Source organism: Etheostoma spectabile, unplaced genomic scaffold (assembly GCF_008692095.1).
Source record: "Etheostoma spectabile isolate EspeVRDwgs_2016 unplaced genomic scaffold, UIUC_Espe_1.0 scaffold00003703, whole genome shotgun sequence".
In the NCBI taxonomy this organism is placed as follows: domain Eukaryota; kingdom Metazoa; phylum Chordata; class Actinopteri; order Perciformes; family Percidae; genus Etheostoma; species Etheostoma spectabile.
In genome coordinates this window covers 22,510-36,028 of record NW_022603061.1, presented here as the reverse complement: position 1 = coordinate 36,028, position 13,519 = coordinate 22,510, and the positions used below count along the sequence as shown (strand labels likewise).

The 13,519-nt window shown below is 40.5% G+C and overlaps 2 protein-coding genes and 1 long non-coding RNA gene across 3 annotated transcripts; all 3 read left to right on the top strand.

The window, feature by feature from the left end:
• The first annotated feature begins 3,511 nt into the window (after nt 1-3,511).
• LOC116676745 (uncharacterized) lies at nt 3,512-5,240 on the top strand. Its single transcript, XM_032507652.1, has 5 exons — nt 3,512-3,598; nt 3,767-4,108; nt 4,362-4,499; nt 4,608-4,642; nt 5,064-5,240. Exons 1-5 carry the CDS (start codon nt 3,553-3,555, stop codon nt 5,238-5,240), a joined length of 738 nt encoding a protein of 245 aa, XP_032363543.1. The 5' UTR covers nt 3,512-3,552.
• A 1,586-nt stretch (nt 5,241-6,826) lies between these two features.
• LOC116676746 (uncharacterized) lies at nt 6,827-8,751 on the top strand. Its single transcript, XM_032507653.1, has 5 exons — nt 6,827-6,929; nt 7,043-7,381; nt 7,664-7,774; nt 7,876-7,910; nt 8,535-8,751. Exons 1-5 carry the CDS (start codon nt 6,884-6,886, stop codon nt 8,703-8,705), a joined length of 702 nt encoding a protein of 233 aa, XP_032363544.1. The 5' UTR covers nt 6,827-6,883; the 3' UTR covers nt 8,706-8,751.
• Nucleotides 8,752-11,915: 3,164 nt separating this feature from the next.
• Nucleotides 11,916-12,592, top strand: LOC116676749 (uncharacterized). The gene is made up of 3 exons (XR_004328822.1): nt 11,916-11,953; nt 12,062-12,096; nt 12,513-12,592. It is a non-coding gene; the product is annotated as an uncharacterized LOC116676749 (long non-coding RNA).
• Nucleotides 12,593-13,519: the final 927 nt, after the last annotated feature.

Below are 13,519 nucleotides of genomic sequence, written 5' to 3'. Positions count from 1 at the left end.
CCATGGTACAACTTCTGACATTACCTCAAAGTAATGAAATACGTGTGGCAGGTTACCTTTAAGTTACTGTAAGTACGTTAGCATGCTAACATGGTCACAGTATCAGTGTTACGATCTCACGTAAAACCACGTATGTCAACTTCAGTGGTGCTAGAGGAGGCGTCGGGGGATCTCTAATGGCGTCTTTCAACTGCATGGTATCTACTTGACTCGCCTCGACTCGCCTTTTTTTGGTTTTCCATTACGAAAAAAAGTCCCTGGTACCTTAGAATAGGTACTTTTTGTAGTACTACTTCAGTCAAGGGTCCAAGCGAGCTGAGGCGATACCAAAAGGTGATGTAAAAACCTGCAGACTACTGATTGGTCGGAGTGAATCTTCTCTAATCACTGAACAAGGACCACCGTGTTTACCGGTAAATAGTTTATCCAGCGTTTTTTTTTTTTGTTGCTGCCGCCAGGTTCATTAGAAACTAATTTACCTTCTGGCTGTGGCAACGTGCCAAAAATCAAAAACAACACTCCTTCGACATTCTGTTATTCAGTTTCCTGCTATGACAACCAGCCACAGCTTGCCTCGCGCTTGAGGCGGTACTAATCTGCAATGGAAAACAGACGCACAGTGCTTCAAGTCGAGTACGAGACGAGGCAAGTTGAGCTGTTACCAGCAGTGGAAAACGGCCATAAGGCATCATGCTTCATCCTCTGGGGACCATGAATATCTCTACAAAATGTCACAACACTCCATATTTCGTGATATATCGTAGTTTAGACCCTAGAGGTGGCCCTTTGTCTGACTGACTGGTATTGCCATCGCCCTAGTGGGAAAAACATTCCATCCAAATGTAGCACTAATTTTCACAAAATTTCAACAAAAATGGTAAAAAGCCCTATTGGTAGATGCTGCCACCAGATAGACTCAGGAGAAATCTGGAACTGCAGCTCCAAGTGACACTGATGCTTCATTAAATGAATCTGCTGATGTGTTTTTGTGCGTAGATAGTGTGTGGGAGGAGTCTACTGCCAAAATAATTATTTTGAATAATGTCTCTGTATTTACTGTCTGATGATGGAGGAAGAGGCAAAAAACAATGGCTGCCATAGTCATTTATAGGGCGAGGGAAATGGTGTGATGTTGATAAACAGGAAGAGACAGAACAGTGTGGTCTAAGAACAACTGAGCTATAGATCATGTCGTGTCTGAGGTCAATTCTCTGTGGACAGTATGAAAGGAAGCCGAGATACTAGCTTAGTGGTTAATGACAAAATGAAACTAGCTGCACATCTGCTTTTCTCACAGAACACAGACAATGCTCCCTTAAAACATGTATAGCAATCTCTGACACAGTTAAATCACCCCACGCGTCATTACTTTACATGAACTCACTTAGCTAGTTTACCTTCATACATTACGTCAACATTTACATTCAAAACTAAACAGAGAGGCCTGATGCAACTACTCAGCCATGGTCTACACTCTGAACTATTAGGATGTGGAGAGCCGTTCACTGAAATAGTTCCACTAGAGTGTAGGAACGTAAACTGGAATAAGTATTCTCATGATCAAGGCAAGGCAAGGCAAGGCAGCTTTATTTGTATAGCACATTTCAGCAACAGGGCAATTTAAAGTGCTTTACACAAAATCAGTTAAACAGATAAAACACAAGTAAAAACAGTTAAAAATCATAAGCATTAAAAACCGGTAAAACACATGAATAGACAGTTAAAAACAAATAGAAACATAAAACACAAGAATAAAAGTTACAGTGCAGCATAAGGAATTTAAAGAAATGAGCAGTCATTTAAAGAAAGGCAGCATCAAAAAGAAAGGTCTTCAGCCTTGATTTAAAAGAACAGAGTAGCAGCGGACCTGCAGGTTTCTGGGAGTTTATTCCAGATATGAGGAGCATAGAAACTGAAAGCTGCTTCACCCTGTTTAGTTCTGACTCTGGGGACAGAAAGTAGACCTGTCCCAGATGATCTGAGAGGTCTGGGTGGTTCATAGTGTAGTAGCAGATCAGAAATATATTTTGGACCTAAACCGTTAAGTGATTTATAAACTAGCAAGAGTACTTTGAAATCAATTCTTTGAGACACAGGAAGCCAGTGTAAAGACTTCAGAACTGGAGTGATGTGATCCAGTCTCTTGGTCTTAGTGAGGACTCGAGCAGCAGCGTTCTGAATCAGCTGTAGCTGTCTGATTGATTTTTTAGGGAGACCTGTAAAGACCCCGTTACAGTAGTCAAGTCTACTGAAGATAAAGGCATGGACAAGTTTTTCCAAATCCTGTTGACACATAAGTCCTTTAACCCTTGATATATTCTTAAGGTGATAGTAGGCTGACTTTGTAATTGTCTTAATGTGGCTGTTAAAGTTCAGGTCTGAGTCCATGACTACACCAAGATTTCAAGAGCTAAACAGCAGCATAAAACCGAATGGGGATTTTTAACTAGAATAATATGGCAAGGTTCCATTTCATGGTATCTGCTCAACTTGACTCTACTCGCGTTTTTTGGTTTTCCATTATGAAAAAAAAGTCCCTGGTACCTGCCAACAGGTACATTTTTAGTATCACCTCCGTCGAGGTTCCAAGCGAGGTGAGGCGATACTAAAAGGTGATGTTAAAACTTGCAGACTACTGATTGGTCGGAGAGAATCGTCACTAATCACTGCGTCATCACTAGTAGCAATAGACGGGGGTGACCTGAACCCCAAGATCAAAATCCAACATGGCTGCTCCGTTTATCAACAGTGTAATCCTGACAATGGCTAACCTGGCTAGAGCAAAGTACTATTGTGCATTTTAAAGAGTCCACAGCCATGTTAGTGAATCTGTGAGGCTGTATTTAGACTCTTTAGATGTACATAATTAATGGAATGTCCCCTGGACAGATTTGAGCATCAACAGGAAAACTCCATAAAGTTGGGCTTTGAACCTTTGACACAAAGATGCAGAGTGAATGAACCCTTTAACCATTTGATATTTGTTAACTTAGGTTCTGGAGCAGGGCCACGCCTAAACCACACCTCTAATCACCAGACAAACCTACATCGTGCTGCACACCCAGCCATGTGTGTCTCTGATTGCTCGCCCCCACCCTCCTTTTCCTTCCCCTTCACCCATCCATCCATCCATCCCTCCATCTTCCCCATCACCCCTTCCTGTTCATCCCGGTGCACACTTCCCATGTCTCAGCTAGGTAACGTGTGAGGGTCTGTAAACTATCTGAGACGGAACCCCCACTCTGAGTATCCTCCGCCCGGTCATCATACATCCTCCCAGACCAGCCATCCACAGCTATTCATCTATCTGCACATTCATAATGTTAATTAAATCTTTCACTAACACATTGATGCGGCCTGGTCCATGCTAGTGAATGAGTTATCATAAGATGTTCACAAAACAAAACCTTCTGGAACTTAAACAGGTTCAAAGGCATTGCATTGGCAGGTTGGTCTGAGCAACAAGATGATCTAAAGACACCCCGCCTCTCTAAAGTCCTTTGAAAGAGCTCAGCGGTACAACCTCTTTGAAGTGAAACGTTTAAACACAGAATGAGGACCTTCACCTTGATAACATCTCTACTTCTCTGCAGCCTCAGTAAGTATTGATACTCGGTTATTCTCAGCACCACATCGTCTAACAAATAACCCACCAGAATATCAACATTAAAAAATGGAACTGAATTATTGTTGTTGCATTAATACAGTAAGTGCTTCATTATACGCTCAGGGATAACTCTTCTTCTGTCTCTGCTGTTTGTCTCAGGCTGGATCTCTGTCTCAGCTTCTGAGTCTCACACTGTGGAGGTCCAGTCTGGTGGAGACGTCACTCTGATGTGCTCCAACATTTCCAGCCCTCCAACGACAACAGAATGGTTCAGGGTGATCAACATAAAGAAGCCCAGCTGCATCTCCACTCTTTACCCACATGATAGCTATGCTTCCTACTGTGATGGATTTCAAAACAGATTTGAGATGAGCACCAACATCTCTACTGTCTTTCTTAAAATCAAGAGAGTGGATTTATCTGATTCTGGACTGTATTTCTGTGGAATCTTCATAGACAGACATACAGTCATTGTCAATGCAACACATCTAAAAGTTCATGGTAAGATTGTAGATCTCCTTTTCTCATCATATTAACACTGTATCTCACATGTATTGTCACAGACTATGAAAACAGCATAAAGATGAACAAGAAATCAATCCAAGTCAAATTGTTTCATTTATAGGCTACTGTGTATGTTTTAAAGATAACAGTTTATCTGATGGTACATACTAAGCGTAAGGTTCTTCTTTTTCACTGTGCAAGTAACCACAGAGTTAATCATTTCAATCTTAATCATCTCTTTTAAAAACAGACTCTACCAATAACCAAGAGGAGTCTGATGGAATGACAAACCTCATGAGTGTGATCCTGGGTGCTCTGACTGTTCTGACTGTTTTCCTCTTTATAGTCATCATTGTTCTGACTGTTAAAATGAGTAGACCTCAGACAGGTACAGCTGATATAATATATAATTTAATACACATGATGAATAAATCCAATGCAAAGTTTATGGTCAGTAATAATTAACTAATGATACTTATGTCTTTTTTCCATTGAGCTGTGATTGAAGAACAGCAGCCAGAAAGAAACCAGGTAAACCCAGCATTAATTTATATAAACTGTGTGTTATGGTTTTAAAGATGCTCAACCAGAAGATATCTTGTCAGGAAAGAAAACATGTAGCCTTTCTGTCAGTTAGAAAGTGGTTATTTTAAAACAAAATAGAACCACTGTAGGGTGAGGCCATTTTAATCTGTCATACAATGTGGCCTACAGTATGTCCTAATGTAGTAGTAACAACATCTGCATATTCATTTAACTTAGTTTATCTTAGTTAGTTTTAATAGTTTAGTTTTAATTTAAATTGTTTGTTCTCAGCTAAGCTGTGGTTAACACTCATTTTGGTTTAAACAATTCCTTTGTGAAACTACCAAGACATTTTACGGATTTTTGGCAAACTCAGCGACAGTACATGTGTGATTCAGTGTGTGACTCTGAATACTCTGATTTGCAGGATCCGGGCTCAGATGAACTGAACTACGCAGCTCTAAATTTCCAGGCAAAACCCAAAAGAAGCCGCAGGCCTGCACCAGAGAGAGAGCTGGAGTCACATGTTATGTATTCTGCCACCAGAAAGACTCAAGAAACATCTGGAACTGCAACTCCGAGTGACATTGACGCTTCATTATGATAATCTGATAATATGTTTTTGTGTGTGGGAGGGGTCTACTGCCCAAAAAAATAAATTTAGAATAATGTCTCTGTATGTGCAGTCTTTTGTTTCTTTCTGTCTTTCTCTGGGTCTTAGTCCGTCTTTCTAATTTTGTCTGATGCTTAATGTGTGATGGGGGAAGAGGCAGAAAGGACACTGATAACTGCTAGACTTAGTTATAGGGCGAGTGAAATGGTGTGTGGAGGGAGGACTGAGTGATGAACATCACTTGTTTGACAGGAAGAGACAGCACAGTGTGGTCTGAAAACAACTGAGGTAAAGATCATGACGTGTCCGAAGTCAACACTCTGGAGAGTGAAAAGGACAGCAGTGAAACTAGTTTCACACACAAAAATAAACTAGCTGTACAATTGCTCAAATCGCTCATCTCTTTACATAAACTCCCTGAACAGAGAGGCCAGATACTGCTTCATTTTTTTTTTAATCTACAGCTCAAATGGCAGCGTTAAGGAGAATGGTGATGTTAAACTAGTCCAAGGCCATGTTAGTGCCTCCATGCTAACATGGTCACAGTATCAGTGTTAGGGGACATCACATTTCATAGCAGCCCATCCAACAGTTGCTGAGAAATCTGACTTAAAACCACAAACAGTAACCTTATAGTGGTTCTAGAGGAAGAGCCGGGGGATCTCTACAGTCATTAGGCTACATCCTGTGGGGACCATGAATATCAGACAATGACATGACCACATGACAATACTAGTTGTTGAGATATTTCAGTTTGGACCCAATGCGTGGACTGATTGACTGACTGACTGCCCTTGCCATCACTCTAGTAGAAACAACAACCCATTCAAATTTAGCAAATGTTAACCAATATTTTGGCAAATCGGAAAAAGGAAATGTAAATTAATGGAATGTCACCAGGACAGAGGTGGACTGACTGACTGGCCGGCTGATATTGCTTCGGTAGAGAAAAAACAAATGTACATCCAAATGTAGCTAGTATTTCAAAAACAAAATGCCAATTAATGCAAATTCCCGTCCACTATTGTTAAGTACATATTATGACTTGGGTCATGGAGAGTTGGTGCTAAACTTCTCCAGTTGTGTGCCATTAAATAATTGCGGATGATGTAATTAAAAGATTACAAATCAAATCTCAGACAATGGAAAACAATGTGGAGAACATGAAATATTGTATTTATGTTTATTTCAGGTATTAATGTGGAAAACCCTACAGTCGCATTGGTCAACACATATCTGATGTTTTCATCTGCCGCTGTAGTCAAGCGTAAAGACATTTTTTGCAGTATTTCAACTTCTTTCAAGTTTCGACAATTGCTTTTTATGGAAATTGAAAAAAGGAAAAGGCTTCATTAGAGATGGAGAATGGTTCAGAAATCTGAAAAGGCATGTTGGTGGTCATGAGGGTGTCTTAAATGATGGCTGTGTATAACTGCAGGAGACACAGATATAAAATGTTAAAATAAGATGTTCCAAGAACCAAATGTTCCGGAACTTAGGCATGTGTATGTGCAAAGGCATTGCATTGGCAGGTTGCTGTGAGCGGTAAGATAAAACACACCCCGCCTCTCTAAACTCCTTTATAAGAGCAGAGCGGTACAAACTATCCTTGCAGTGACACGTTTAAACGCACAATGCGGAGCTTCACCTTTGTAACAGATTTACTTCTCTGCAGCCTCAGTAAGTACTGACACTTGGTTATTCTCAGAACTGAGATATTGTTGTTGTTGCCATTACGTGTTGCATTATACGCTCAGGGATAACTCTCTTTCTGTCTCTGCTGTTTGTCTCAGGCTGGATCTCTGTCTCAGCTTCTGAGTCTCACACTGTGGACGTCCAGTCTGGTGGAGACGTCACTCTGATGTGCTCCAACATTTCTAAAACTCCAACTCTGACAGAATGGTTCAGACTGATCAACAGAACCAAGCTCAGCTGCGTCTCCTCTATGTACCCTGATAGAAATGCCTCGTTCTGTGATGGATTTCAAAACAGATTTGAGATGAGCTCCAACGTTTCTACCGTCTTTCTTAAAATCAAGAGAGTGGATTTATCAGACTCTGGACTGTATTTCTGTGGATTTTACAGGAAGAAACATACAGACATTTCTAATAAAATACATTTAAAAGTTCAAGGTAAGTCATAAGTGAAGCATTAGAGATCTATTTTTCTCATCATATTCACAGTACATCTCACATTTATTGTCAGTCATATGAAAACAGCATAAAGACAAACAATAAACCAATCTGTGTCAAATAATATCATTTATACATGTTTGAAAGGTGACGGTGAATCCGATTTTAAAAGAAAGCCTGGAAGTAAGGTTTCCACTTTTCCACTGTGCAAGTAACCACAGAGCCAGTAATTTAAATCTTAACCATCTCTAATAGACTCTAATTCTGTCCTCTGTCTTATAGATGAGTCTGATGGAATGAAAAACGTCATGAGTGTGATCCTGGGTGCTCTGACTGTTTCCCTCACCATAGTCATCATTGTTCTGGCTGTTAAAATCAGGAATCTCCAGACAGGTACAGCTGGTTTAATTTGATACACATGATGGATAAATCCAAAGGAAAGTTTATGGCCAGTAATGATAAAATAATGAGACTTTTGTCTTTTCCCCATTGAGCTGTGAATGAAGAACTGCAGCCAGAGAGAAACCAGGTGAACCCAGCATTAACTTATATAAACTGTGTGTTGTGGTTTTAAAGATGCTCAGCCAGAAGATATCTTGTCAGGAAAGAGAACATGTAGCCTTCCTGCTAGTTAGAAAATGGTAATTTGAAAACTAAATAGAACCACTGTAAGATGCAGCAACATGAGTTATGTTGATGAGCGTTTGTCATATAATGTGCCCTATTCTGTTTCTAAATGGTGTTTAAACAACCTAGGTTTAATTTTCATAGGCTTTTTGTTAAATTGTGCTACGCAGCTGAGATTCTATTAAAAGTCATGTCTGGGCGCCCAGATCGCTCGGTTGGTAGAGCAGGCGCCCAGATATAGAGGCTTACCCCTCAACGCAGCGGGCCAACGACCTGCAGCCCTTTGCTGCATGTCATTCCTACTCTCTCTGCCCTTTCATATTTTCAGCTGTCCTGTCAAAATAAAGACCTAAAATGCCCAAAGATAATCTAAAAAAGAAAAAAAGGAAGAAGTAATGTTTGTTCTTAGCTAAACTAAAACTGCTAATAACTACCAATAAATCCATAAAATTCAAAGATTTTCTGGCAAACTCAGCAACAGTACGTGTGTGATTCAGTGTGTGACTCTGAATACTCTGATTTACAGGATCTGGGCTCAGATGAACTGAACTACGCAGCTCTTAATTTCCAGGCAAAACCCAAAAGAAGCCGCAGGCCTGCACCAGTCAGAGAGCTGGACCCACATGTTGTGTATGTTGCCACAACTGGTTGCCACCAGATAGACTCAGGGCACATCTGGAACTGCAGCTCTGAGTGACTGATGCTTCATTATGATAATCTGCTGATATGTTTTTGTGTGTGGGAGAGGTCTACTGCCGAAAAAAATAAATTTAGAATAATGTCTCTGTATTTGAAGTCTTTTGTTCTAATTCTCTCTGGGTCAAAGTCCGTCTTTCTTATTTTGTTTGAGAGAAAAAAGCGTGCTTAATGTGTGATGGGGGAAGAGGCAGAAAGGACACTGATAACTGCTAGACTTAGTTATAGGGCGAGTGAAATGGTGTGTGGAGGGAGGACTGAGTGATGAACATCACTTGTTTGACAGGAAGAGACAGCACAGTGTGGTCTGAGAACAACTGAGGTAAAGATCATGACGTGTCCGAAGTCAACACTCTGGAGAGTGAAAAGGACAGCAGTGAAACTAGTTTCACACACAAAAATAAACTAGCTGTGCAATTGCTCAAATTGCTCATCTCTTTACATAAACTCCCTGAACAGAGAGGCCAGATACAACTGCTTCATTTTTTTTTTTTAATCTGCAGCTCAAATGGCAGCATAAAGGAGAATGGTGATGTTAAACTAGTCCAAGGCCATGTTAGTGCCTCCATGCTAACATGGTCAAGGTATCAGTGTTAGGGGACATCACATTTCATAGCAACCCATCCAACAGTTGCTGAGAAATCTGACTTAAAACCACAAACAGTAACCTCACAGTGGTGCTAGAGGAAGAGCCGGGGGATCTCTACAGTCATTAGGCTACATCCTGTGGGGACCAGGAATATCAGACAATGACATGACCACATGACAACACTAGTTGATGAGATATTTTAGTCTGACTGACTGCCCTTGCCATCACTTTAGTAGAACAAACATCCCATCCAAATTTAGCAAATGTTAACCAATATTTTTGGCAAATTGGCAAAAAGGAAATGTAAATGAATGGAATGTCACCAGGACATATTTGAGCATAAACAGGAAAACGCCATAATGTTGGGGTTTGAATCTTTGACACAAGGATGCAGAGTGAATGAACCCTTTAACAACATTATTGTGTGGGAGCCAGTCCTTGGTTGTCACATTTCATGTCCTACCAGACTTTTATGAATTAGGTAAAGGTGCTTCATAGGGGTGGGAATCAATTTGCACCTCACGATTCAATTCGATTCCAATTCAGAGGCCACCGATTTGATTCTAAACTGCAAAAAAATGTTTGTATACATTTCCATGCGTGACTTTATATACTTACAAATCTGAGTTTGTTAGATATTGACATATACAGCATTTGTCACACATAAGATTTAATGAAATGTACACACTTTAAGTAAGCTGGAATAGGTATTCTCATGATCAAGAAGTCAAACTGCAGCATAAAGCAGAATGAGGACGTTTAACTAGACTAATATGGCGAGGTTCCATTACATGGTATCTGCTCAACTCGCCTCTACTCGTCTTTTTTGGTTTTCCATTATGACAAAAGAAGTCCCTGGTATCTTCTAACAGGTACTTTTTTTTGTATCACCTCCGTTGAGGTTCCAAGTGAGCTGAGGCAATACTAAAAGGTGACGTGAAAGCCTACTGATTGGTTGGAGAGAATCGTCACTAATAGCGACAGTTCCGTGCCTGCCGTGTTTAAATAGTTTAGCCAGCTGTGGGTTTTTTTCCGCCTCCAGCTTCTTTTGAAAGATAATTTCTCTTCTGGCTGTGGCAACAGAATCAAAAACAACACATTTTCAACTTTCTGTGTGTCGCGATGGGTCACGTCAGTTTCCTGCAGCGGCGCTATGACGACCAGCCACGCTTGCCTCACACATGAGGCGTTACAAAATCTGGAATAGACAATGGAGGACATCGCACTGCGATTGAGTCAAGCCGAGCTGATACTAGCAGTGGGTAAGTGCCAATAGTGCATCCCGATTGTACTCGGAAGTCGGATTTTCCGAGGTCAAAGTCACAAACACGCCCCCTGACCTGGTATTTCTGAGCTCGCAACTCAGATACCCCAAGCAGAAAATCCAACATGGCTGCTCCGTGCATCAACAGTTGTGAAAGCTGTAGAAACGTAAGGTTGTTAGCACTTCTGTCTTATTTGTGTCTCACTAAATCAGTCGTACACACAGTCCTGTCCAACTTGGCATGTCGGTGGTCATGAGGGTGTCTTAAATGATGGCTGTATATAACTGCAGGAGACACAGATATAAAATGTTAAAATAAGATGTTCAAAGAACCAAATGTTCTGGAACTTAAGTATGTGTATGTGCAAAGGCATTGCATTGGCAGGTTGCTGTGAACGGTAAGATAAAACACACCCCGCCTCTCTTAACTCCTTTATAAGAGCAGAGCGGTACAAACTATCCTTGCAGTGACACATATAAACGCACAATGCGGAGCTTCACCTTTGTAACAGATTTACTTCTCTGCAGTCTCAGTAAGTACTGACACTTGGTTATTTTCAGCACTGACATATTGTTGTTGTCGCCAGTACGTTCTGCATTATACACTCAGGGATAAATCTTTTTCTGTCTCTGCTGTTGGTTGCAGGCTGGATCTCTGTCTCAGCTTCTGAGTCTCACACTGTGGACGTCCAGTCTGGTGAAGACGTCACTCTGATGTGCTCCAACATTTCTAAAACTCCAGCTCAAACAGAATGGTTCAGACTGATCAACAGAACCAAGCTCAGCTGCATCTCCTTTATGTACAGGTCTGATAGCATAGCCTCGTTCTGTGATGGATTTCAAAACAGATTCGAGATGAGCTCCAACATCTCTACTGTCTTTCTCAAAATCAAGAGAGTGGATGTATCTGACTCTGGACTGTATTTCTGTGGAATTTACATGGGCAAACATACAGTCATCACCAATGCAACATATCTAAACGTTCAAGGTAAGATTGTAGTTAAGCCTCAGAGATCTGTTTTTCTCATTATACTAACAGTTTCTCACATTTACTGTCACAAGTGTGAAAACAGCATAAAGACAAACAAGAAACCAATAAGTAAAAAATTATGTCATTTTGATGTCTTAAAGGTGACGGTGAATCTGATTTTGGAGTGGATTCAAATACTGAAAGTAAGGTTCTCCTTTTTCATTATGCAAGTTACCAGAGAGCCAATCATTTCAATCTCAACCACGTTTTTTTGAAAATAGACTCTAATTCTGTCCTCTGTCTTGTAGAGGAGTCTGATGGATGACAAAGGTCAAGAATGTGATCCTGGGTGCTCTGATTGTTCTGACATTTTCCTCACGATAGTGGTCAATCATCTGGCTGTTAAAATCAAGAGACTTCAGACAGGTACAGCGGATATAATATACAATGTGATACACATGATGGATAAATCCAAAGGAAAGTTTATGGTCAGCAATAATAAACTAATGAGACTTTTGTCTTTTCCCCATTGAGCTGTGAATGAAGAACCGCAGCCAGAAAGAAACCAGGTGAACCCAGCATTTACTTATAGAAACTGTGTGTTATGGTTTTAAAGATGCTCAGCCAGAAGACATCTTGTCAGGAAAGAGAACATGTAGCCTCACTGCTAGTTAGAAAATGGTATAACCACTGTAAAATGCAGAAATCTGAGTTATGTTAATGAGCTTTTGTCAAACAACGTGTCCTATGTCTAAATATTGTTTGAAAAATCCAGGTTTAATTTTTGTAGATTTTTCCTATTTTAAAATTTAAATTATTGAATGCAGCTGAGATTCTATTAGAAATCATGTTTGTTCTTAGCTAAACTAAAACCGTTAAAAAAACTGAAACTACCAACAAATCCACCAATTTTACAGATTTTTTGCAAACTCAGCAACAGTACGTGTGTGATTCAGTGTGTGACTCTGGATACTCTGATTTGCAGGATCTGGGCTCAGATGAACTGAACTACGCAGCTCTAAATTTCCAGGCACAACCCAAAAGAAGCCGCAGGCCTGCATCAGAGAGAGAGCTGGACCCACATGTTGTGTATGCTGTATGCTAGAGTCAGGAAACATGTGGAACTGCAGCTCCGAATGACCGATGCTTCATTAGCTATATTAATCTGCAGTTGTGTTTTTGTGTGTGGGTGGCAAGTGGAAGGATTCATTGGCACGAAATAAATTTGAAATTTTGTTTTTTACTGGCTTATGTGTCTCTCGGTCATTTGTGCATTTTTTATTTTCTATGACAGGAAGAAGACCATGCTTAATGTGTGATGGAGGAAGAAGCAGAAAGGACGGTGAGGGCTGCCAAAGTTATTTATAGGGCAAGTGAAATGGTGTGATGGTTTGTGGAGGGAGGAGTGAGTGACAAACATCACTCGTTTGACAGGAAGAGACAGCACAGTGTGGTCTGAGAACAATTGAGGTAAAGATCATGACGTGTCTGAAATCGACACAAAGTATAAAAGGAAGCAGTGATACTAGCTTACTGTTTATGAGTAAAACAAACTGCTACATCAGCATCTGCAAAGAGGCCTGATGCGGCTGCTTCATTTTTGCCAGAGTACACTGCTCTCCATGTTATACTCAACAGGTTGCTAACATGTGTGCACTGAAACAGTTTCACTAGAGTGCAGGGAAGTAAGCTGGAATAAGAAAGTCATGTAAGCAATGCTTTGAGCTAGCTTGTTCAGCTTGCTAACATGGTCACAGTATCTATATTAGGGGTCAAACAATTTCAATGCAATCCATCCAGCAGCTGCTGTGATATTGGGATTCATCCTCTGAGGACTACTACTGTATATCTAATTTTGACCAGGTGCACCACAGACGCCGCCAGCAATCATGGCGATTCAAGGCAATGCTTGTAATGGTACGTGTCTATTAATGAAGGTTTTATTTTATACAGAAGGCTTTTCAGCATTGCATGCTCAGTGTTTCTTCTGTT